The sequence below is a fragment of the Gadus morhua genome, chromosome 15, assembly GCF_902167405.1.
Source record: "Gadus morhua chromosome 15, gadMor3.0, whole genome shotgun sequence".
NCBI classification, from domain to species: domain Eukaryota; kingdom Metazoa; phylum Chordata; class Actinopteri; order Gadiformes; family Gadidae; genus Gadus; species Gadus morhua.
This window is the reverse complement of record NC_044062.1, coordinates 5,543,426-5,566,460: the sequence shown is the minus strand read 5'-3', so window position 1 is coordinate 5,566,460 and position 23,035 is coordinate 5,543,426. Positions and strand designations below refer to the sequence as shown.

At 47.3% G+C, this 23,035-nt stretch overlaps 5 protein-coding genes and 1 non-coding gene across 14 annotated transcripts in view; 3 read left to right on the top strand and 3 right to left on the bottom strand.

The window, feature by feature from the left end:
• Positions 1-1,339, top strand: part of micu1 (mitochondrial calcium uptake 1) — a 32,840-nt gene extending 31,501 nt beyond the window's left edge. For all 4 annotated transcript variants that reach the window (XM_030378279.1, XM_030378278.1, XM_030378277.1 and 1 more), the window contains 2 exons: positions 96-185; positions 388-1,339. In XM_030378279.1, coding sequence (XP_030234139.1) covers positions 96-185; positions 388-551 — 254 coding nt within the window. In that variant the 3' untranslated portion in view covers positions 552-1,339. The remainder of the gene's footprint in view (positions 1-95; positions 186-387) is intronic.
• Positions 1,340-2,513: 1,174 nt separating this feature from the next.
• nolc1 (nucleolar and coiled-body phosphoprotein 1) lies at positions 2,514-10,359 on the bottom strand. 4 transcript variants are annotated; one of them, XM_030378260.1, is made up of 15 exons: positions 10,134-10,359; positions 9,731-9,786; positions 9,362-9,519; positions 9,140-9,273; positions 8,917-9,028; positions 8,681-8,802; positions 8,366-8,501; positions 8,167-8,286; positions 7,999-8,076; positions 6,200-6,574; positions 5,693-6,027; positions 4,882-5,581; positions 4,311-4,432; positions 4,090-4,167; positions 2,514-3,537 (listed from the first exon to the last, which is right to left on the bottom strand). In XM_030378260.1, the coding sequence occupies exons 1-15, from the start codon at positions 10,242-10,244 to the stop codon at positions 3,379-3,381; spliced, it is 2,796 nt and encodes a 931-aa protein (XP_030234120.1). In that variant the 5' UTR covers positions 10,245-10,359; the 3' UTR covers positions 2,514-3,378. The 4 variants fall into 4 exon arrangements, with proteins under 4 accessions (XP_030234120.1, XP_030234118.1, XP_030234121.1 ...); XM_030378258.1 differs by having other exon boundaries at positions 4,882-6,027; XM_030378261.1 differs by having other exon boundaries at positions 4,090-4,150; positions 4,882-6,027.
• On the bottom strand, positions 4,714-4,850 carry LOC115560551 (small nucleolar RNA SNORA3/SNORA45 family). The gene has a single exon (XR_003979783.1). It is a non-coding gene; the product is annotated as a small nucleolar RNA SNORA3/SNORA45 family (small nucleolar RNA).
• A 158-nt stretch (positions 10,360-10,517) lies between the features above and the next one.
• mrps6 (mitochondrial ribosomal protein S6) lies at positions 10,518-11,485 on the top strand. The gene is given in 3 exon segments (XM_030378292.1): positions 10,518-10,687; positions 10,689-11,024; positions 11,368-11,485. Coding segments are annotated over 2 exon segments (360 nt in total). The 5' UTR covers positions 10,518-10,657; the 3' UTR covers positions 11,019-11,024; positions 11,368-11,485.
• A 940-nt stretch (positions 11,486-12,425) lies between these two features.
• On the top strand, positions 12,426-20,889 carry psap (prosaposin). 3 transcript variants are annotated; one of them, XM_030378273.1, is made up of 15 exons: positions 12,426-12,599; positions 14,131-14,264; positions 14,615-14,689; positions 14,814-14,939; positions 16,058-16,267; positions 16,597-16,740; positions 16,863-16,919; positions 17,196-17,201; positions 17,637-17,783; positions 18,069-18,161; positions 18,249-18,432; positions 19,440-19,603; positions 19,695-19,775; positions 19,982-20,089; positions 20,180-20,889. In XM_030378273.1, the coding sequence occupies exons 1-15, from the start codon at positions 12,566-12,568 to the stop codon at positions 20,210-20,212; spliced, it is 1,596 nt and encodes a 531-aa protein (XP_030234133.1). In that variant the 5' UTR covers positions 12,426-12,565; the 3' UTR covers positions 20,213-20,889. The 3 variants fall into 3 exon arrangements, with proteins under 3 accessions (XP_030234133.1, XP_030234134.1, XP_030234135.1); XM_030378274.1 differs by having other exon boundaries at positions 19,443-19,603; positions 20,180-20,283; XM_030378275.1 differs by lacking the exon at positions 17,196-17,201 and having other exon boundaries at positions 20,180-20,283.
• The window catches only part of slc29a3 (solute carrier family 29 member 3), an 8,365-nt gene continuing 6,062 nt past the window's right edge, over positions 20,733-23,035 (bottom strand). Inside the window, exon 6 of the mRNA XM_030378282.1 lies at positions 20,733-22,225. Coding sequence (XP_030234142.1) covers positions 21,580-22,225 — 646 coding nt within the window. The 3' untranslated portion in view covers positions 20,733-21,579. The remainder of the gene's footprint in view (positions 22,226-23,035) is intronic.

The window sequence follows — 23,035 nt, the reverse complement described above, 5'->3', positions numbered from 1 at the left end:
CCCTCAAAGTTGTTATCGCTCTTATTACCCTAGACCTGTGTGTCTCTCCACCGCCACTCCAAACCATTCAACCTGTCTCTCTGACACCTCCACAGCCACCATGAAGCAGGTGGCCCGCACCGTAGCCAAAGTCGAGCTGTCCGACCACGTGTGCGACGTCGTCTTCGCCCTGTTCGACTGCGACGGTAGGTCCCTCCCCCTCCCGCCACGGCGGCCATATTGGCCTCGCCGGGGGAAAAAAATCTATATTTATTAATGGAAATAAAATCGGCTGGATGATAATGCAAAAGCCCCATCCCTGCACTCTATCATTCTGCCTTGTCCTCTCCTGCCCCCGTCCCCTCCTCCTCCTCCTCCTCCTCCTCCTCCTCGCTTAACGTTTCCTAGGTAACGGGGAGCTGAGCAACAAGGAGTTCATCGCCATCATGAAGCAGCGTCTGATGCGTGGCCTGGAGAAGCCCAAGGACATGGGCTTCACGCGGCTGGTGCGCGCCATGTGCAAGTGCGCCCAGGACACCGCCTGGGACTTCGCCATGCCTAAGACGCAGTAGATCCCCGGGTACGGACGGACGGACTTGTGGGTGGGGGTCATGGATGCACCGTCTCGGTGGGAAACCAAAGACTGGATTCCTTTTTGGGAATTTAAACAACGGGACAAAGAAAAGCATATGTATCATGAAGTCACCTCCGCCCCGAGACGATGGCTTACTTACCGCGCATGTCAGTGTGGCGAGAGCTTTACCAGCGCTCCCTTTAGCATGCTCCACACCGCCACGGCTAATCAGAGGCTTCTCATGCGTCTTCTGTGTTCCCTGGGGAAAAGCATCATGGGTATTTGGGCGCTGCAAACGTTTTGTATTTATCTTTTGGGCCTTTTGGTTGAATGCGGAAGGGCAGGGCCAACCCTAGCAGCCGAGAGTGACCTTTGCTTTGTTTTTTTGTTCCGAATAAGAAGAGTACTTTTATAGCCATTGTTGATAACAATTTAAGGGTCTGACGGATACCATCAAGTCAAGGAGCTGGGATGGCCCTCGACAGTCACCAGGCCCCCGCACATCGTCCATGGTTTGTGTTGAGGGACAGTTATGGATCTTGGTCTTTAAACCTGTATGAACATTCGACATGTTATGTTTATCGGTTAGTCCAACAGCTTAAAAGGCAACACTATTCCCTTTTAATATTGGGCCTCAATATAACGACCCAACCTCCCAGCTGTATTTCCTTGCAATATTCCGTTCAAAGTGTGTAACTGCGTGATTGTTGTCCTTTCTTTCAGAGTGACTTTATAAGATTGATACTAAGTTATGCTCCATTAAAATGTTTTTCATAACAGAAATGATCCATTGCATTGCATTTGTACAGTGTCTCGCTGTATTCTGTTTTAATCTCCCCAAGCAGTGCACTACAGGGTTGTTAGTGAGGCTTATCCACGGGCCACTAGTCACTGTATCCAGTCGAATAAACGTTAGATGCTTAGATAAAAGATCTCGACGTAATGCTAGGGGAAAATGGCCACATAAAAAGAGCGGTAGTCAGCAGTTGTGGCTAATTGAAATGGGCAAGATGGGCAGTCCTTCGTTTGTAGTGGCCATTAAAAGATTGCTCAGTCTTTAAATTAGCAGTGCTGTACACTCTGCACCCCCAGACTTACCGCCTTTAAATCACACGCACGCAGTGTGACTGACAGACGGACCAGAAGTGGCTGTCAGGGCCGATCGCCAGGGGATGAGATTAGGCCTGATTCGGCTCTTCAGTATTCTCTGCCAACGTTGGTTCAACCCAAATGTGGGGATCGTGGTGTTGGAGTTTTGAAAGCTTTGAAACCGAGCGACTGCACAACCGAGGACATCTGGTATTTCAAAAGCATTCTAGACGCAACACACATTGGCTGTGGGAGTCTCTTGAGATTCTCACAGCCAATGTGAGTATTTGACCAACTACAACTCCTGCTTTGACCTGCCTGGTAGCCCTGGGCTCCAGACTAGAGCACAGCCGTGTAAACCAGGAGAGAGCACACTAGACTTGACAAGTGTCAAATCTTTCCTGCTCTGTGTGCAGAGAAGCTTGCAGCACACCATGGTCCAGAATTCCTACATTTGGAGGATTTGGGCAGTACGACTGGATAGTTTATGCAAAAATGGAAGAGGCGAATAAATCAAGGTATGGGACTGACTTTAGCAGCCAATGCCAGGACGAGAGAATTATAGGCAACAACGTTTAATCAAATCCATTGTTTTACATATTCAAGCTCAATTAGTTTCACACTTGGTTGAGGTCAAACCAAGATGATGAATCTTTCATTTGTTGGGTTTCTCAGCTGATTTAGCAAGGAGAACAGAGCTGATGACTTGTGGATGTGAATAGACTAAAGCACCAATATGAAACTACAGGATGCTGACTGATGTGCAGTCAGGTGAGAGCGTCGCACGGTGAGCACAGTTCAGGGAGAAACCAATTAAACTGGAGACAGTGAGAAACGTTTGCACTACCGTATCAGGAACAGCGCCAAAGACTTAATTTTCAAGATTTTAATTACAGTAACAAAAAACAATACAGAAAAACGAAATTAAAGGGGGATATTGGCCGATTATGGTCAAACACGTGAAATTCACATACTTGGGGTCAAGTAATTTAAATTCCCCAGGACTGTCAATCAGGATGGTAACGTATTAACACCGCAATAGTACGCCACTTAACAATCTGGAGTGGGGTGGGCCCACCTACTTTTGATAGGAGTTTCAAATTCAGCATGGTTGCTTAATGCTTAGGAAAGAAAACGGGACTAAAACGGTGCAATAAATACTAAAATATAAAACAGGTCTCTAGCTGTATAACATGGAAACAAAGAACTCAAGTTCTCATAGCCAGTTTTAAAGTTAAACTAATCAATTAATTTGAATTCCCCCACCAGACCATTTAACACAAAGATCCATGGCATTCTATATGCCGGCTCAACTAACGTTTAATGATATATGGCTAATTTCTTAACATTCATATACACAAATAAACTCATTCCAGATATCGCAATGGATGATTAAGGACAGAGAGTCAAAACACATTTTAAGTAAAAAATAAACTAAACGTTAACTGGGGACCTACCGCCACCTAGTGGCCACAGCAGTGTGTGAACCTGTGACACTCTTCAACGCCATCAACGTAAGGCACAATAGAGGGGCACCCCTCCTGTAGCCTTCTCCATGGGGTCATCTTAGAGGATGAGTCTCTTGTTGACTACGGGCAGCCAATGGGGGGGGGGGGGGTGGTGGTGTCATAATCCTCGGTTCGGATATTTCAAGTCCTGCCATGATGGGGATTCTCTCTAGTGGGGGGGGGGTAAACAGTTCAGGTGTGGTTGGACGGTTGAGCGGGGGGACCTCCTCAGTCACTGTCAAAGCGGATGGAGTTGATGCCTGTTGAGATGGCCCCGCCGCAGTAGCTGCCGCGCTTCTTCTTGGTCTTTTCGTGTTTGAAGGACTTTCCCTTTGTGTACCTCAGGACGTCGTTGGCCTTCTGGCCCCAGTCTCCATTTGAGCCGCGCTGGACAAGGGAGAGCGCAAGACACGTCGTCAAGATACACGTTTTACTGTGTGGCGTCCCGCATAGTGTGAACCCAAAAGCTAGCACTGTTGATGATTATTATTAATTAAGCAACTTAATAACTGCCAAGTGTGTTGACCTATCCAGCTTGCGTGGCGATAGCCAGAACAGGCTGTCCTCGCCGTGTTTATTTTGAGGCACCGACACACGGCCAACTGTTGGTTTGGCACTAGAGCGTGGAGATCTTTAGAGCCTTAAATCAACGCTGCGGTGCCATCAGGGCACTTACGACGTTCCACCAACACGACTGGCGCCAATGTTGACACAAAAAATATTTTGCGTGAGATGTCGACAAATCAACATCCTCATAAATGTACTTTAGTCTGTATCGTGTTGTCCCAGCAAACTGATCTACTCACGCTAGAGTGAGTTGATCAGTAGATCAGAGTAACCCCCCCCCCCCCCCCCAAAAAATAACAATTCATTCATTACTATTAGTAACGATGACAGCAGAGGGCTTGAGAGAAAACCTGACCACGCAATGGCGCTCACCTTGGCGTCAAACGAGTTGTTGGCCAGTCTGTGATCCACCTCAATCTCTTCCTCTCTTATTCTACGGAAAGGCACATTCTGTCAGACAATGACAAGGGCAAGAGTTCATTTGAGTTAATGTTCTTCACACTGTGCACCTTGGTTCATGCGGTGCTCTATTCGTGTGCGGGTTTGTGTTTGTGTGTGCATTGACAATCACTTGTCTGAGTGATTAATCGTACCTTTGCGTGGACTTTGGGGAAAGTTTGTGGCGTTGTTATGACCTTCTTTGTTTTGGGGGTCTTTTCTTCCTCCTCCTCCTCACTCTCAGAAGAGTCATCTGCTTTACTCTTACCGTTTATTCCTGTTTTATAAAAAAACATAGTTATTATCCTCATTGAGACAGTGGCCTCATGCATATCAAATTAGATTCATTAAAGAAAAGGAAAACACATGGGACACAAATCATTAAGAACAACCTTTAAGGACTATTGTTACTATCGCAAATATCCTTCCTTACCATTGTGATATAAACCTGAATAAACAGTGAATTTGGCTTAAGAGTGTGGATGGATATACAATATAATAAAATCTGTCATAAACCTCAACTTTTTGCAGATAGTGTACGACAGGTAGGTGGACAGGAAGTGCGTCTGAGTTGGTGACTGACTGGGTCACTGTTATAGACCGCAGCCAATGAATTAACAAAAGAGGTTCAATCTGCGAGCACTCTAGCACACCAGGACACTGGGACAGTGGCTAGGCGCGACTCTAGCCCCGCTTTAACGGATTGCGTGTTTTATCCAGGCTTACCGTTGGTGACCGGTGTACTGGGGGCCGTGGCTGCCTTGGGCGCCGCCGCCGCCGCCGCCTCCTCCTCGTCTGAGGAACTGTCTTCGGAGCTGCTGGCGGCTTTAGCCTTGGCTTTAGGGGTGCTCTTGGGAGTGACAGCCGGGGTGCTCTTGGCCGGCGGTGCCTCGTCTTCAGAGCTGCTGTCGCTGGAGGATGACTCGGCCTTGGCCGGGGTGGCCTTAGCGGGGGTGGCCTTAGCGGGGGTGGTCTTGGCCGGGGTGGCCTTAGCGGGGGCCGCCTCTTCCTCGGAGCTGCTGTCGCTGGAGGAAGACTCCTTGGGCTTGGCTGCTGCCTTAGCGGGGGTGGCCTTAGCGGGGGTGGCCTTAGCGGGGGTGGCCTTGGCCGGGGTGGTCTTGGCCGGGGTGGTCTTTGCGGGGGCCTCCGTCTCAGAATCAGAGGAGTCGGAGCTGCTCTCTGCTGCCTTCTTCACAGGGGCTGGCTTGGCCACAGGTGACTTAGCAGCAGGTGACTTTGCTGCAGGCTTGACCGCCGCCTCCGCCTCCTCCTCCGACGAGCTGTCGGAGCTGCTCTCTGCAGCCTTCTTGGCCGGGGCCGCAGCTGGCTTGGCCAATGCAGGTGACTTGGCTGCAGGTGACTTGGCCGCGGGCTTGGCCGCCTCTTCCTCCTCCTCAGAGGAGCTGTCGGAGCTGCTCTCTGCAGCCTTCTTGGCCGGGGCCGCCGCCGGCTTGGCCACAGCAGGTGACTTGGCTGCAGGTGACTTGGCCGCGGGCTTGGCCGCCTCTTCCTCCTCAGAGGAGGAGCTGCTCTCTGCAGCAGCAGCTGGCGTTGCTACCGGGGTGGCCGGCTTGGAGGCCGCTGGTTTAGCCGCTGCGGGCTTGGCCTTGGCCTTAGCAGGAGCTTCATCCTCAGAGGACGAGTCGGAGCTGCTCTCTGCAGCAGGCTTGGCGGCGGCGGGCGTGGCCGGCTTGGAGGCTGGTTTAGCCTTTGCAGGCTCGTCCTCTTCGGATGACGAGTCTGAGCTGCTCTCTGCCGCCTTGGCCGGGGCTTTGGGCGTGGAGGTGGCGGCGGGCTTGGCAGGCTTGGCTGCAGGCTTGGCTGCAGGCTTAGCAGCGGGCTTAGCTGGGGCCTCGTCTTCAGAGCTGCTGTCTGTGTGGACACATTCAAAAAGGAGTTTGAGTTAGTTGAAGATTTGATAGATGGGCAACAAATGTTTCTGAATACATTGCATAGACCACGCGGAAGATAGTTGAGAAGGGAGTGATAGTGTTTAAAACATATTGAGCAAAACACCCGACAAACAGATGACATTAGGGCTCACCTTCGCTGGAGGAGTCCTTCTTGGCGGGGGCCGCCTTGGCCGGCGGGGTCTTCGCCGGAGTGGCCTTGGCCACGGGCTTTTTCACTGCCGCCGCCGCCTCCTCTTCATCTGAGCTGGAGTCTTCAGAGGAAGACTCTTTAGCAGGCGTGGCTTTAGCAGGCGTGGCTTTAGCAGGTGTGGCTTTAGCCGGCGCAGGTTTAGCTGCGGCGGCTTTAGCAGGAGTCGCCTTTGCTGGGGTCTTCTTCACCTCCTCTTCCTCCTCGGAACTTGAGGAAGAGTCTTCCTTCGCAGGAGCAGCCTTAGCCGGGGTAGTCTTCACTGGGGTCTTTTTGGCTACGGGTTTCTTCTTCACTTCCTCTTCATCAGAGCTGGAGTCTGAAAGGAGAAGCATGGACCACTGTTTTATAAACACTTGTAACGCATGAGCTGTAGGGCTGTAACGATACACCAACTGACGATTCGGTTTGTATCATGGTTTTTGACCCACGGATCGATACATCGCACGATTTTTTTTACATTTGAAAAGCATTTTATTTAAACCAAACACTTGTAGAACAATTAACTTAATATAACATTTAATAAATAATTTAGAACACTTAACAGAAAGAATACTATTAAAGTATAGCAAAATGAATAAATAACCAAAGATTGCAGTTGGAGGATGCTTGCAGGTAGGCAAAAACTCTCAACTAGTTTTGTGGTTTAGGCTTACGTGTTTGAAAATATTAATGTCAAATAAATAATAGTAATTTGAATAGTTTGGTTGCACTAACCAGCGTTCCCGCTAGGAAAAACGGTGCTGGTCCAAGTGACCTGAATAGGTTTAGTGTTCGGTCAAATATCCTATTATCGCTTCTTATTAGGCTTAAATAATGACATAACCAGGTCGTATAGAATACAATATGTTTAATAGCCCAACTTTCAAATAGATGGGAAAGAACATGAAATTCTGAGTCGCAATAACAAGGCTTAGTGATACGAGTAGGGTGTGTGTGCGTGCGAAAATGGCTCCGTGTGTGCGTGCGAAAATGGCTCCGTGTGTGCCTGCGAAAATGGCTCTGTGTGTGCGCGCACGCGTGAATGGCTCTGTGTGTGTGCGCACGTGTGAATGACTGTGTGTGCGCACGCGTGAATGACTGTGTGCGCGCGCGTGAATGGCTCCGTGTGTGTGCGCGCGCAAATGGCTCTGTGTGTGTGCGCGGTACCGTGTGTGTGTCTAGTGAAGAAAGAACGAGTAGAATAAAGTACCCAGCCTGTCAAAAATCGGCGGCCGCTTCATTCTGACCTATAAGCAGACTAACTGCCGGTCAAAGCACACAAAACACAAGAGACGGGGATCACAGGCTATTTTTGCGCCCTTGCCCCAAGTCGTTCATATCGCATACGAGGACTTGGAGGAATGCAATCCTCCGTAGCCACGTAGTGCCGTCATCACAGCGAGGGCATCTTGTCGCAGATTTACTGCATCGCTAAGAGGAGCGGTGTCAGCAGACTATTATTTAGACAGATTATTAGCAAATTTCCATCTGACAATTTGACCGGAGAGATACAATTTTGTCTGACATTTAATTTTTCTATTATCCGACAAGGGAAACCCTGGCACTAACGGCTCATACCACGTGGCTGGATCTGGACTGGAAGGATAATGGGAGCTAGAAAGGGCGTGTCGAGCTTCTGCCCTCTCACACCGCGAGACAGGTTTGTGTCTTTTGAATGTCGAGATTTCGATACGCATCTCGTTACAGCCCTAATGAGCCGTGTCCAACAGAAGAAGCCACCAAGAGGAGCTAGGTCTTTACCTGAACTGTCAGAGCTGGCCGCCTTCTTCGCAGGGGTTTTGGGTTTGGCCGGGGTGGTCTTGACGGGGGCCGGTTTAGCTGGGAGCAGAAGAGGGGCATTAGCCGAGCTTCAATCAAGCAAGCACCCAGCGCCGGCCACAAGCGACGCCGTATCGGTACTTTTCTCACCTGGTGCCGCCTCTTCCTCGTCGCTGCTGTCTGAGGAGCTGTCGTCCTTGGCCTTGGGTTGGGGGGCTGCTGCTGCTGCTGCGACGGCGGGGGCAGGTGGCGGGACAGCGCTGTACGCTCCTAACACGATAGAGCTGGTCAGCATCCATAAGGGCACCCGTGCATGACAACACATCCGTCACAAAGAGCGGGAACACACCTGCTTTGGGCTTCTTGGTGGGAGGAGCCGCCTCCTCCTCCTCCTCCTCAGACGAGTCCTCGCTGCTAGATTTTGCAGCGGCGGCAGCGGGTTTAGCAGGTGCTGCAGGCTTCTTAGGCGCCGGCTTGACTGCAGCCTAGGGTAACACTGGATTAGTTTGACCGCAACCTAAAGCAATACAGTGGATAAGATCGACGGCCAGGCTCTTAGTGTTAAGCCTACGCTTATTTTGTCTGAAGGCTCCGGATGAAAGGACCAGAATACACGTTTGAAAAAAAATCTAAACAAAAAGATTGCCCTGGAAGTGAAACGTACCTTGGCGGGTTCCTCGTCCTCAGAGTCTGAAGAGCTGTCCTCGCTGCTGCTTTCCTTCTTTTTCGGTGTCGCTTTAGCCGCCACACCGGCCTTCGGTGTTGTGGCTGCTGCAGCCTTCGCTTCTGTCAATCAATCACACAAGATAAATATATATTAAATATAAAACCCAGACGAACTAGATCAGCGGTGATGCTGAAGCAGCCACCAATACTTTGACTCGGGTAATAATGTCTCACTGGTGGCGGGGGCTTTGGGGGCCTTCTCATCCTCAGAGTCAGACTCCTCACTGCTGGAGCTGGCGTCCTTCTTCCTGGCTGCTGCTGCTACCGCGGGAGTCGGGGCTGGAGCCTACAGGCAGGCGACACACGCATTTAACACCACAGAACACACATGAGGCTGCCATGGGCAGAGTGGGTGCATCGCAGATCTTTATGAATCAACACAATCCCCTCAGTCTACCTTTGCAGGTGTGGCCTTAGCAGGTGTGGCCTTAGCAGCTTTCTTTGCAGGTGGAGCCTCATCCTCACTGGAATCCTCGCTGCTGCTCGATGCGGCTTTGGCAGCTGCAGCTTTAGTAGGCACAGCCTTCACAACTGCAAGAAAAGAATGAACAAAAAAGGTAAAGCCACTTAAATGGCTTAAAATGGCTGGGTGATGCTAATGACGCCGGACTGCGTTTACCTGCCGGGGTGGTCTTAGCGGCAGCCGCTTCCACCTCCTCATCGCTGGAGTCTTCACTACTGGAGCTTTCTGCAGCACCCTTCGCTTTCTTAGCGGCAGGTCCGTTGGTGGCTTTAGCAGAGCCGGGAATTGCCTTTCGTTTCTTTGCCTCGGGAGACCTAGTAATAGAACAAGAACATAGTGAGATCTTGTGAAGAAGTGGTCAGCTTGAGCGCAACACGTTAATAATAGTACATTGCTGGAGCAGACTTATGACAATGACTTTTCATGCAACAGAACATGTTCTTTTTAGTAAGGTGAGGCTGTGACGTACCTATTGAACTACTATTGTACGGTGTTAGAAAGTGCAAAAAATAACGAGCTACTCACTTTGCCCAAAAGTTGTAGATGTCGAGTAATCTCTCCTCATTTTCATCCTGCGGGTTCTAAAAGTTAAAGAAAAAACAGAATTATTAGCAATTGTACTTTGTGTACCGTTTTATATTAGCCCGTATAGAGTATTTACAGATGCATGGGTCGTGACTTATTTGTTGTTAACAAGCATCTTTAATATTCCAGTTAGTTGTTTTACCTCCAAGTACAAGCCGGTATGCATTTATAATTAGTTGCGACTTATTAGAAAACATAAATACAACACCAATACAAGTACATCCATCTACCCCTCGTGGAAACGTGTGCATGTAGCTAGCTTAGGAGTTGCATCGCAGTCGCAACTCTCAAGTCGCGGCTGCGAACGTCTTACTGGCTCCGAACAAGAGTCTTGGGCACGTACCACTTTAGTCTGCTTCAGAAACTGCTGGGCCGCCTTGGCGAATTTGTTTTCCAGCAGAAAGGAGTACACGGATTTGTAAAGATCGCTGGGGACTGATTTATTCTCCGCCATCTTCACCACGTTAGGTCTGGAAGGAACGCGTCGATCTCACGTGTGGGCATTGGAGCTGGCGACACGCGCATGTGCGCGAAACACTGGTCGCCCAGTTATGACGTCCTCGCCGGTCCTTTAAACACAATCGTATAACGATATTGGGTATTGAGTTTCAATTTTTTTTCAAGTTTTAACCATAAAAATATATCTTAAACTATCCGTGTTTTGCAGAGTTGTATGCAAACATTTCCATGGCCCACGTTCTCGTTGTATGTTATTTGTTCAAAACAGTGGCGCGTAGTTTGTACGTCATCAACAACCGACGCCTTTGAACCATGGTCATGTCATCTTGCGACTAGAATTGCTACCAAATATATCATACATTTGAGTTCTGTGCATTACTCCGTTGTTCTTTTCAAACAGACCGAACCATGCCTCGCTATGAACTGTCGCTTATACTCAAAGGTGATGCAGAGACCCGAAACTGTGGCCACCCTGCGACGGACGGTGGAGACCTTGATGGAGCGCGGCGCCGTGGTCAGGGACCTCGAGCACCTGGGAGAGAGACTGCTGCCCTACAAGATCTCCAAACACAACCAGCGGCACGAACGCGGTGCATACTTCTTGATAGACTTTTACGCAGCGCCTAACATCTATAAGGGTCTGCTGGATCATTTGTACCGGGATGTGGACGTAGTGAGACCGACGCTCTTGAAGAAGGATGAGGTGGTGGCCAAAGGACCCTGCTGTGGGGACGATTCATCAAAGTCCCAGAAAGCCGTCAGTAAATAGATGAATGTAAGCAGCTGCTGATGTTGATACACCAGCAAGTCAATGGGTATTTCATTCTACAGGGCATATGATATGCATTTTAACATAATTGCACCGTTAGGCTACACATAATGTTGCGATGAAACCAGTTATAGTACCCAGAGCAATTGAAATTATCAGTGAAAAACATTATTAATGGTGTGTGTGTGTGTAGGACAACTGAAACATTAGTTAAAGAATGTAACCTCAGTTAATAAGCGAAACAGCTTCTGAATCTTTAGGAATAATGATGATATGAGAGGAGTGGCCGGACTCCTTTAAGTGTGGTTTTCCGTATAGCTATAGCCCTAACTTGTTGTTTTTTTTGCAGGTGTGACCTCCAGAAGAGCCATTGCGTGATCAGTTGCTCTGTTGCTTCCTTTCGTACACCATTTTTGCTGGAATTGGAAGTTGTTATAAATAAATATTTTCTATTTAAATTGCTTGAATCCAAGTTATCTCTTATGTTGTTGTATTTTTTCGTTGTATTGTGTGATAAAACTGGATATTTTAAGTGAACTATATTCTAATTCTTAAATCTTCAATGTTCCTCATTTTGAAGACTTCTACAAAAAGGTTGTGCAACTTTGTGATCTTGTTAGTTTACCTTTCCGGCTTTTATGGCTGCCTCTTTGCATGGTCATTAACTCTGTTTTTAGCTCACAGAGGTTTTTTTGTACGAGAGGTTCCTCTAATCTGAGATAACAGGAACCAAGATCCACCTCTTGTTCAGCGTTTTGCCTGTAAATACAGAATGTCCATGAAGCAAACCATATATCTTAAAATGTCTTCAAACACTTTTCAAGGAATTGGACCTTGTTATGTAACCAAAAACTCCAAAGACGTGACACGGTGGACCCTGCAGAATACGACAATCAACCAAATATTAAATTAACATAAGTTGTGAGCAGTTTAGGAAAAAAAACACTAATTTCTAATTTAACCTTCACTTTGATTCAGATACCCCTCAAACCAATCCTTACAATCCTTTCAGAATGGAACATATACTTTGTAAATGGAGCTATCATGTCATGAAATTAATCATCCTTGATTCTGCATAAAGCAACAAAGAGCACATACTCGTAGTGTAAAACAAGGTCTGTTGATCCTTTGCAAAACGATTGCAAAAATCGTTTAAATATTACACAGCATATACAGTATCAAGCTGAACAGTATTACAGTTGTGATCTTTTAGAACAAATGTATTAATTTCCTGATTTTTAAAATGAAGAAGCAGAAATAAAGTTTAGTTCAATTTGCATCCATTATGCATTCGTGTCACATTCGATCGGTCATGCAATCATTCTCAAACCGAAATAGGGATAAAGTGATGAGATCACACCCTCCATGGCGCGCGCCCCCAGACGCGCGGGGGGGAAGCGGGGGCGCGCGTCACATGTCTCGAGACGGAGTCACCTGACGGTGAGCCATCATAAAAGCAACAACAAGGCCTCCGCGCTGCATTGCAGAGACCGCGTCCATCCCGATTAGACCCACAGCACCTTTCAACACCCCAACACTGCGCAGTCATGCTGCTTCTCGCTCTGCTTTTCGTGTCTTCAGGTAATATGAGATGCGTTTGATTAATTTGTTCAGAAAAAAAAAGGGTTTCATAAACGTGTGGTTGCGTAACAAACCCGGGGTTATGTAGTGCGACAACATGACGCCGTAGGTTTCTACAAGTAATAAACGTATAGAAACTACAGAAAAATATAATTAATGATGTTCAATTTAACACCGATACGTGTGGTTAGTGAAGGAAAGCAGTGAGCGTAGCACGGCCAGTGATTGTGGTTTGGGAAGCTAAGATAAGCTAACTTGTTTTTGTTCCATGAAGAAACCCCCGCAATCTTTTGCTCTGTTGACTTGCTTGATCGCGAATGATTTTTAGGATTCTTAGACATTTTTAAAGTCTCAGAGTGTCGAGCCCTAAATAAGTTGTTAGTTAATATTTCCTTAATGGTTTTGTTGGTGGAGCTTGTTAGTAACAGTTAGCTGTGGTTATTAACGTTAGCCACTGGTTGGAGCTGATTAGCTCTAGAATGACGGTAAACAAGTACTCAGAGTTTGGACATTACAATGATCTAGTGGCTATTCACCTGTTTGAATCGTCTTCTGTAATGTGGAATATTTCGATGAAACTGGTTATAAAGGGAGGATCGTTACTCAGCGGTTTAGCTGCATGAACGAAATGTTCCCACAATACAGGAAGTGTCGCTTCATCAATAATGAAACTCGGGTTAGACAGAATCCTTAAAACTGTATTTCCATTAAACCAGTTTATTAAACTAGTTTAATTTTCTAAAAGGAAAAAAATACTTGATACTTGAGTTTCATGCAGTTTGTCCTTTGTGATTCTAAATTAGCTTTTTTGTTATCTCTGCTATGCGCGGCTGCAGAACCAATGTGGCTTTCTTACGATAAGATGTCACACACGGTGAAATATTTATATAATGTGCTGAAAATATTTGCATGAATCATAAGGACCCCTTGTTTAGAACATGCAGAGACAAGTCTTGGACTCTTATGGGCTGCTCTTTAAGCGTGGGGTGTTAGTTATTTATTCCCATCAAGTTATTTATTCATTTTGCAAACCAGGAAGTTCAACCTTTACCAAATTAATCCCCCCTTTTTGAAGAAAGATGGGTAGTTCCTTATTTGTATTGCCACATCCTCAAACTAGAAGTTTGCCATTTGTGTTAAAGGTTTTTGTAATAACACTTCTCTTGGTGAAATGGGAACCAATCTTGTTGAGTAGTTGTCATGTGAGCTTTGCTATTGTTTTGTTGACTCAAGCATGTACCTGCTTCCTCTTAAACCTTCAGTTGCAATCAAATGGCATTGTATAACCTTTGTTCTTATCTTCTAGACGGGTTCACAACAAACATACTATTTGCACATCATGCATTCGGTCGATGTTTCGCCAGGGGTTACATAGCCAGAAATGCATGCACGTGACATGATCCTGAGTTTGTCTACGTAAAAACCAACACCCTGCCTTCTGCTGAGTAGGGTTTTATCCCATCTGGTTCCCCGTCTGTAAACGGAGAAACCTGCATGAGTCTCAAGCTTATTATCTCCCTCTGCCCTTCAGCGGTCGCCACCCCCTTGCTCGGGATGGAGCAGTGTGCTCGTGGACCCCCCTACTGGTGTCAGAATGTCAAGACTGCGTCCATCTGCGGAGCGGTGATCCACTGCCAGCAGAACGTGTGGAACCAGCCCCAGATGGTGGGACACACGCCTGCTTCTCCCACATTGTAGCTGTGATAAAGTGATGGGCGTGCCCCAGTTTAACAAGTGTACTCTCGTTGAAACTCAATGCATATACCTTACTGTACTGCGATGTATTGCTCCACCTCATTATTGTAAGTCGCTTTGGATAAAAGGATCTGCTAAATGCCCTAATTGTAAATGTTGAATACCCTGTGTATATGTAGTGGCTGCGGTCTTTTGATACATATGTGGGCTTGCGTCTCTTCAACGCTTTAAACTATCAGGATCTTCCTAACTGACCGACTGACCAGTGTTTATGCTGTGCTGCAGTCGTTGGTCTGAAAGGCTTGTTGTTTGTGTTGTAGAAAGCGGTGCCATGTGACCTGTGTAAGGAAGTGTTGATGGTGGTCGAACAGCTGCTGAAGGACAACGCCACTCAGGTGAGATGGGCGAAGTGTCCTCCTGAAGACACCTGGAGTCAGTTAATGACCAACGTGGGAGATATGTTTAATTTCACAAAGTAGGATGTAAAGGTGTCTGACAACATAAAAAAATGGATTTCAGGCGGATATCCTGAGCTACTTGGAGAAGGCATGCCAGCTGATCCCTGACAAGGGTTTGACTGCTGAGTGCAAGGAGTTGGTGGACAGCTACTATCCCATCATCATTGGGATCATCACCGGAGAACTGGTGAGTTACAGACAAGGCCGCCATACAAGGCCGGCTAGGTCCAAGAGGAACCAGCCGGTCTTGGACGTAGCGGCTGGGGCCTCCCACTCAATAATGCCTGCAGCTGGTCTGCAGACATGGGGTGTCTAACCACGAACCTCCTCATTTGAGAGTCAAATACTAGACTACCCATCCCCTGTATTTTCAATAGGAATCGAGAGTAAACCATAACTTAAAACAGTCCTAGCATGGCAGCACTCTCGACATATGAGGGACTACGTCCCCCGTATTATTTTAGTTTTTTGTCACATCAATTGAGATGAAAGCGGGGGGCACTTAAATGAAAGGAGAAGTGTCTGTGAGGGGAAGTGAATACTATTGAATCAGGGCCATTGATGGAGAAGTGAGTCGGGCCACTCCTTGGGAAACAGGGACCTTGTTGTGCAACCCTGCTTCTGCACATGACTAACAACGTTGTGTGTGTGTGACTCCCCCTGAATCCTTAGTATCGCAACGGTTGATTAACTGTCTTTTTAGCGTTGTGACACTGTTGGACAATTATGTGTGTATTTTCATTAAACCAAGCTAGTTTAACTTTCAAAAAAAAAAAAAAAAGACTTGATACTTGAGTTTCATGCAGTTTGTAGCATTTTTGTTATCTCTGCTATGCTCAGCTGCAGAACCAATGTGGCTTTCTTACGATAAGATGTCCCACACAGTCAAATATTTGTATAATGTGCTGAAAATATTTACATGAATCATGAGGACCCCTTGTTTAGAACCTGCAGAGACAAATCTTGGACTCCTATGGGGTGCTCTTTAAGCTTGGGGTGTTAGTGGACTGATATTCTACTCTATGCTGGTTCCTTATATTTACTTTTTTTTTTTTTTAATGCTTTCAATATTGAACTAGAATTTGGGTTGTTATTATACAGTAATGTCAGCAAGACATTGCTTAGTTGAGCCTCATCTAATATCGTACTTTAATATGATTCTATTAGACGTTTTATTGTTAACATGATGCAACTCGTCATATTTATTATAGAGCCGCACTATAAAGTCGGACTGGTTTACTACCGGAGTCAGCAGACATGAAATGTGGTTTGCGGGGTCTCACCTCCATGGCTCTGTGTTTTCAGGATGACCCCGGTGCGGCCTGCGCAGCCATGGGTCTGTGCCGCTCCCAGCAGCTGGTCATGGCTCAGTACCTGAAGCAGATCCAGTCCAACGAAATCCCTCAGCTGGACCTGGCCCAGCGCGTCTCGCCCCTCCTCCTCAACGTGCCCCAGCTCCTGTTCCCCCAGGAGGCCCCCAAACAGGAGGCCCCCACACCGAAGGCCGCATCTCTGGTATGCTGCACACGACTCCCCCTGACTTTCCATTTGCAGTCGCGTGTGGATTGAGAGTGCATGGCGGCAGTAGCGCAGGAGGTAGAGCGGGTTGGCTAGTGACCGCAGGGTTTGCTAGTTTGAACACCGGCTCCTCCTAGCCTAGTGTCGCGGTGTTTCCGAGCAAGGCACCCAACCCTAACTGCTCCAGACGAGCTGGCTGTCGCCCTGCACGGGTGACTCCACTGGGTGTGTCAAAGTCAGGCCACACTGTAAAGCGCTTTGGATAAAAGCGCCATGTAAATGCAGTCCATTTTTAAATGGCGTGTAACAGATTTGTATCTTTTCAGGGGGATTCTGCTGTGTGCGAGGACTGCGTCAAGTTCCTGACCGACACCCAGCAGCAAGCCAAGGCCAACGAGAGCTTCGTCAACTCTCTGATCGAGCAGATCGAGAGCCAGTGTGAGCTGCTGGGCCCAGGAATGTCTGATCTGGTAATGGCCCGGAGCGATTAGTCGACACTGTTGCCTCGTTTGAACCTTGAGGGATATAATTGAGGCCATATTGTTTGTTTACTCTGTGTGATGACACTGCATTTTGGTTATTTTCTTTGCAGTGCAAGCAGTACATCAGCCAATACGCCCCACTTGTTATCCAGCAACTCTTGTCTATGGTAGGTCTTTGTCTGCTTGGATCTTTTTAAATGATACGTATGCTTATTCGGAAATACCCTAAGTTGAGCTAAATGAGACGGTTCCTGATACTAATGGCTCGTGAAATGAAGCCCATTCTGTTACTGCAAGACCCCTGCTCCCTTTGCCTCTCTATTTTAATTCTGACATCTCTTTAATCACTTGTATTTGTTTTGACCATTATTTTCACACCCATCCGTTCATCCGTCTTCCTGCTCTGTTTCTTCCCTCCTGGGTTCATGTTTGCTGCTTCCCAGGAACAGGTAGGTCTCTCTGTGATCTCTGTGATCTTCGGCTCTTGCTTCCTCCTCGCCCACACATTAGAGCAGCTCACCCCAACCTGCATGAGTTCCAGTTTCGACTGTAGCCTACTAAACCCAAACCCTCCCTACTCACACCGGTTTTGGATAAACAGTGGTTTACTAATTTAGATTAACTCGACCTAGATTGTGTAACTAACGGGGTATATTTTTATTTGAGTGAGTTTTCCCCATTTGAACTGCATGCTGCTGCGCCTTCTCGGTTGGAGAGGGATGGAGATGTAAAGGCCATTTGTCTAACTAACAAAGCGGGGCGTGGCTCTTTGCATGACGGGTTGCCTGTGGTTTATTTAAAGGGACCCTTGACTCGGTGAGGCACTCGTGTCCACCTCTGTGGTGAGTCGGTGACTTTAATGTTTTTATGTCTCCTGCCCGCAGGAACCCAAGGACGTCTGCACCCACGTAGGCTTCTGCCCAGCGTCCATCAAGTCCACTCCCATGATGAAGCTGCAGCCCGCCAGGGCCGTTCCTCTTCAGAGGCTCGTCCCCGCTGCCAAGCTGGACTCTCCGCTCAAGCAGGCCAAGGTAAGTCCGTGGATGGCCGACGTGACGCCCTCCTCATGAAACGCACCCGGACCTTTTAGAAACTGAAAAAGGTGTGGCAATGTCGATGATTTAAAAAGATTATATTCTGAATCTGACCTGCTGTGAAATAATCCTAGCAGGTTTGGTCTAATAAAAAATGCAATCGTCCACATTAAGAAAATTTATGTAAAAAGTAAATTTAATCAAAGTCGTGGTCCCTTTAGGACGCAAAGTGTGTGTGTCGCCCTCGGCTGGTTATTTTAAACATTGCCCTTTCTCCTCCAGCCCATGGTTCGTAACAAGGAGGCCCCCCAGTGTGCCGTCTGTGAGTTTGTGATGAAGGAGGTGGAGGGCATGCTGGAAGACGAGACCACAGAGGTGGGTTTTGTGTCCTTGTCGTGCATCATGTCTGCAGCACATCCATTGTAGGTGTGGGTCCGACCCTGTTGTTGCTGATCTCCTCAGGCGCAGGTGATTCACACCGTGGAGAAGGTGTGCAACATGCTGCCCGCCACCCTGACCGCGCAGTGCAAAGACCTGATCGAGGCGTACGGCGAGGCCATCATCGAGCTGCTGGTCCAGCAGGCTGACCCCAAGAGCATCTGCACCGTGCTGGGACTCTGCAAGGGCGCAGGCCGCAGCCTTATCCGTGAGCTCCCATCTCTTCCTGATTCTGTTCTGAGGTTTGAACGTTGCATACAATTTTTCAAACTGGTTACTCACCCCGTGTGCTGGATAGCCACGTGGGTAGGGTTGGTTTGAGGCCCAGCTGAAAGGTAGAGGGTTTGATTCCCGAGCTATGTTCGAAATCGTTCCGTCACGGATAAAGTGCAGTATATAGGGTGCTCGCCATTTTGTAGTGGTGTTCGAATTCTCAGTGGTTAATTTCATGCACGATATAGTGCACTTAAAATACCCAAAATTTGAGTGTGCATACAATGTTCCCTACATGTTACTCCCGTATACCATGATGCAATGCGGTCGTGTTTTTGCGGAGAAGAAGCTGAATAACCGTGAAAACGAATACATTTAATGTTGGAGTCTCCGGCTTTTTTATTTGGGTTTTAACATTCAAAATCAATAAAAAAAAAAACGTCATGTAAACAAAAAAACGTTTGTTTACATGATGTGGGCGCATCTGTCTGCGTCACACATATTAATACGGTTCATCTACGTCATGTTTTCTGGAACGCCGCCATTTGCAAGACCGATCTCGGCAAGTATGGCCGCCCACACCGCTCATCTGAATGTTGGAGAGATGGATATCTGGGAAAAAAACCGATTTTAGTCTCCGATCCTTATTTGTTACCCCTAGCTTTTTTAAGTCCATTAGTATCGGCCTCACGGTTGCCTCAAATCAATCTTCATGACATGTATATTTATTTAGTCCACAACCCCTCCCTATTCAGTGGAGATATCTTGAAAGCGTTCAAGATCACTTTTAGTCCATGCCTAACCTGTTTCTTAATCATGTGTAGCAACTTGTATTCGTTAAAAGTGTTGGCTTAATTTCAAAGGAAATACTTTCAGAAGAACTGAAAGTTTTCTTTTTATGGCCTAGAATTCATAAACTGGATAGTATTTTGGATTTCTTCTCAATCCAAACGTTTGAGCGTATGTAAAACAAAAAGCATGAGTAGTGTATTGGATGTGCAGCAGCGTTGGACCTGGCGAGCTACACGACGGGCGGCTACTGCGACGTGTGCAAGATGGCCGTGCGCTACGTGGACGGGATCCTGGAGCAGAACGCCACCGAGGCCGAGATCGAAGCGGCCGTGAGGAAAGTGTGCAACTTCCTCCCCGAGTCTGTCCAGACAGAGGTGCGCTGCCTTGGCCTTATCCTTCCTCTCTGTGAGCTTTTCTTATCTGTGTACCTAGTTCTGATTCTAAAGACCCCTCCTGTGTCTACAGTGTGACCAGCTCGTTCAGCAGTATGAGCCCATGCTTGTTCAGCTGCTACTCCAGATGATGGACCCAGACTTTGTGTGCATGGTAAGGACCGGGACGTGACTATTGTAACCTGAATCTATGATAGTCTCTTGAGATTTATTTAAATTACTTGTCCTCGTGCCGTGGCATTAATACCAGGAGGGTGGGAATTCAACTACATGATAAATTGACTCATTAAGCTGGGTGTGTTGGGCAGCTGCTGCTTGTGTATTGCCATGCTGACGTCTGTCGTGGTGGTGCCTTAACAGAAAGTGGGGGCGTGCCCGGAAGCGGGGCAGAAACTCCTGGGCGCGGAGGAGTGCAGCTGGGGTCCTGCCTTCTGGTGCAAGAACATGGAGACGGCGAACCGTTGCAATGTGAGTAGTGGGGCGGCAGCACGGCAGTCCTTCAACAGTGAAGTCGTGGGTGTGGGGCTGGTGTTTAACCCGTTGGCTTTTGTCTTTCAGGCGGTGGCTCACTGCAAGCGTCACGTTTGGTAACAAACGATGAAGACTCTTGAATTTTCCACTTTGTGTCTTTAGGTAATAAAGATGAAACACTGTAGAGCTGCTTTCAGTTTTAATCTTTTTTTTTTTTATCCCAAGTCTTCATCACTTGTTTTTGAAATGCCTTGAAGCGTTGAGGGAAGGTTTGGGTTTTCGGGGGGGGGGGGGGGGGGGGGGAATGGTGTTTAATGAGGAGGCTTGCATCTTTTTTTTTTTGATTGATGGGACCCTGGGTAGGGGTTTGGAGCTTAGCTTCTTGCAATGTGGACGACTTGGTGTGTCAGTGTCTGTGTCTGTCACTGAAGTATTCTAAAGAAAAGGCATTTAATATTGTGACCATAACTCTCCTTATAGCTGGCTTATGGCTAAGCTAATTAACAATGTTTAGGGTCTGAGGTTTTGGCAGTTCGACCGAATCTGATCCAAGAGTTAACAACTGTTTATATTCGTTGTCCAGCCGTGATGTTGAATATGGTAATGCTGACCCAGCCCACCCTTCACCTCCTGTTTGTACGTTCCTGCAACAGTCTGTGTATATTTGATTTCTGACTTACTGTAAGAATCTTGTTCGTTCATCAGTGGAGGCGTCTTATCTTGAGGTGATTGGTTTAAATTTTAACACTTGAATTAAAATGATTGGATTGGACTTTCAGAACATCTTTTTAACACTTTGACCATTGTCTGATTTCATACAAAAACTTTGCTTTAAGAATGTGTGGGGAAAAATGTTAATGTTTAACAGCTTCTATTATTTGCAAAGTGTTCTTTGACCCTAGGGACAAAAGACTGCTTTATCTAAATTGACCTGGGTCTGTTTCAGTTTACTTGGGGGGGGGCTGCAGCTGAAAGTTAGTTACAAAATTACTGGGTGCATTATCTTTGTTGTTCAGCGAGTTGTACCAGAACTAAACTTAAGACCTGCTTTCATTTAAATCCAAGCGTAAGAATCCCGATAACAAAGACTTAACTTTGTACTTAAAATATCTTTATAAAACGGGCAAGTACATGTCAATCATTAAAACATAACCCCACAATATGAAATGTACCAACATTTACTTAAATGCTTTGCTTAATTAATGCTACATTTAAGGACCTTCACCATCAAGAGGTTCTAAAGCCTGGCATAGGAGCAGACAATATAAATGGACTTTGTAGTTTGACTTTGTGCTGAATTCCCAGTCATAACTTATTTACAAGGCACTCTGTCTTCACACCATGAATCTGCAACTAAATTTAACAATTAAACTATATACACACGTGTACCGTGCTAAAAACTATTTGTGTTCCATTAAAGTCCAGCAGGGGGTGCCACAGCACCATTTCAGAACGGCTCTTGTAAGTACGAGTCCCCTCTTGTCTTTTCAAATGCTGTGTACGATGACCACTGAGAAGGCCGAGCCGACCGCCAGCCCCAGGGTGAGAAAGAAGGACATGACCACCCCCGTGGCCTCGGCCAGTTCCCGGGGCACCACCTTGGGCCCGTAGATCATGGGCAGGGTGCCCAGGTAGCCGTTGGAGAGGCCCAGCAGGCAGTTGAAGGCGATGGGGTAGAGGTCGTTGTCGAACAGCACCGTGTGCAGGTGGTCCCGCGGCTGGTAGTTGCAGAACATGAAGAGGGGCAGTAGCAGGGTGCGGCAGAGCACCAGGGCGGGCAGTACCCTGCTGGTGGGACCAGGCACCTGCAGCCAGGCCGTCACCTGCCGCCCGCAGAAGTCCGCAGTCTGGTAGAGCAAGAAAGAGCTGAGGGGCACGAAGTAGGTGTTGGTCCAGGGGCTCCCCGAGTCCTTGTCCACCGACTGGATGCCCGAGGAGAGCGCCGGGAACACCATGATGGACACGGAGAAGACGTAGAAGACGCTCAGGCCCAGCACCCACACCTTCCTCAGGATGGGCAGTAGCGGGGGCACAGAGACGCTGCTGCTGCTGCTGCTGGCCGGGGACGGGCCCCCGGGGGTCCCCCCACTGGGGGGGCACGGCCCGCTGCACTTGGCCAGTGACATGTAGTGTCTGTGAGGTAGTAAAAGAGTGGTACTTTATTATTCATTCCCCCCCCCCCCCCCCCAGAAACTGCAAGGGGCGGGGTTAAGGGCTGATTATGGTCCCACATTCCCGCAACGCAAGGGGGGTTACGGAGCCCTTACGTCCTTGCGGACCCTCCTTGCGTCAACCGCAAGGGCCTGTCGTGCGTCGAGGCGACGCAGACAAGGGCTGTGATTGGTCCGCTTACTAAAACCCAACGAAGAACCATAAAGGTGTCACGAGTGCGTCGAAGCGTCTGTGTGGTCGTTGCGCGAGCATGGGAACATACTCGGGCCTTTACGCCTCATTTCCTGTTTCACTGCAGAGTAGCTTTCAGAATGGGATTGTGTGTGTTTCTAAAGTGGTCAGTCCACCAAATGTTGTTTTGAAACCTTTACAGACACCTTTTACATCGTACTCCTGCTGGCTTAGTTTGTGTCACCAGTGACGTGCTTATAGAGCCCTGCCTCAAGCCACAGGATTGGTCGAAACACAGGAAGTGAAAGAATGTGCGACGTTCAACGAGATTCAAGCTTTCTGTCATAAGAATTAAGATGTAATAATTATTGTCTGATTTGTGAGATTATAAGAGCAGCAGATACATAAAATACCTATATATATATATATATATATATATATATATATATATATATATATATATATATATATATATATATATATATATACATACATACATACATATAAACATATACATATATATATATACATATACATATATATATACACATATACACATATATATATACATATACATATATATACATATATACATATACA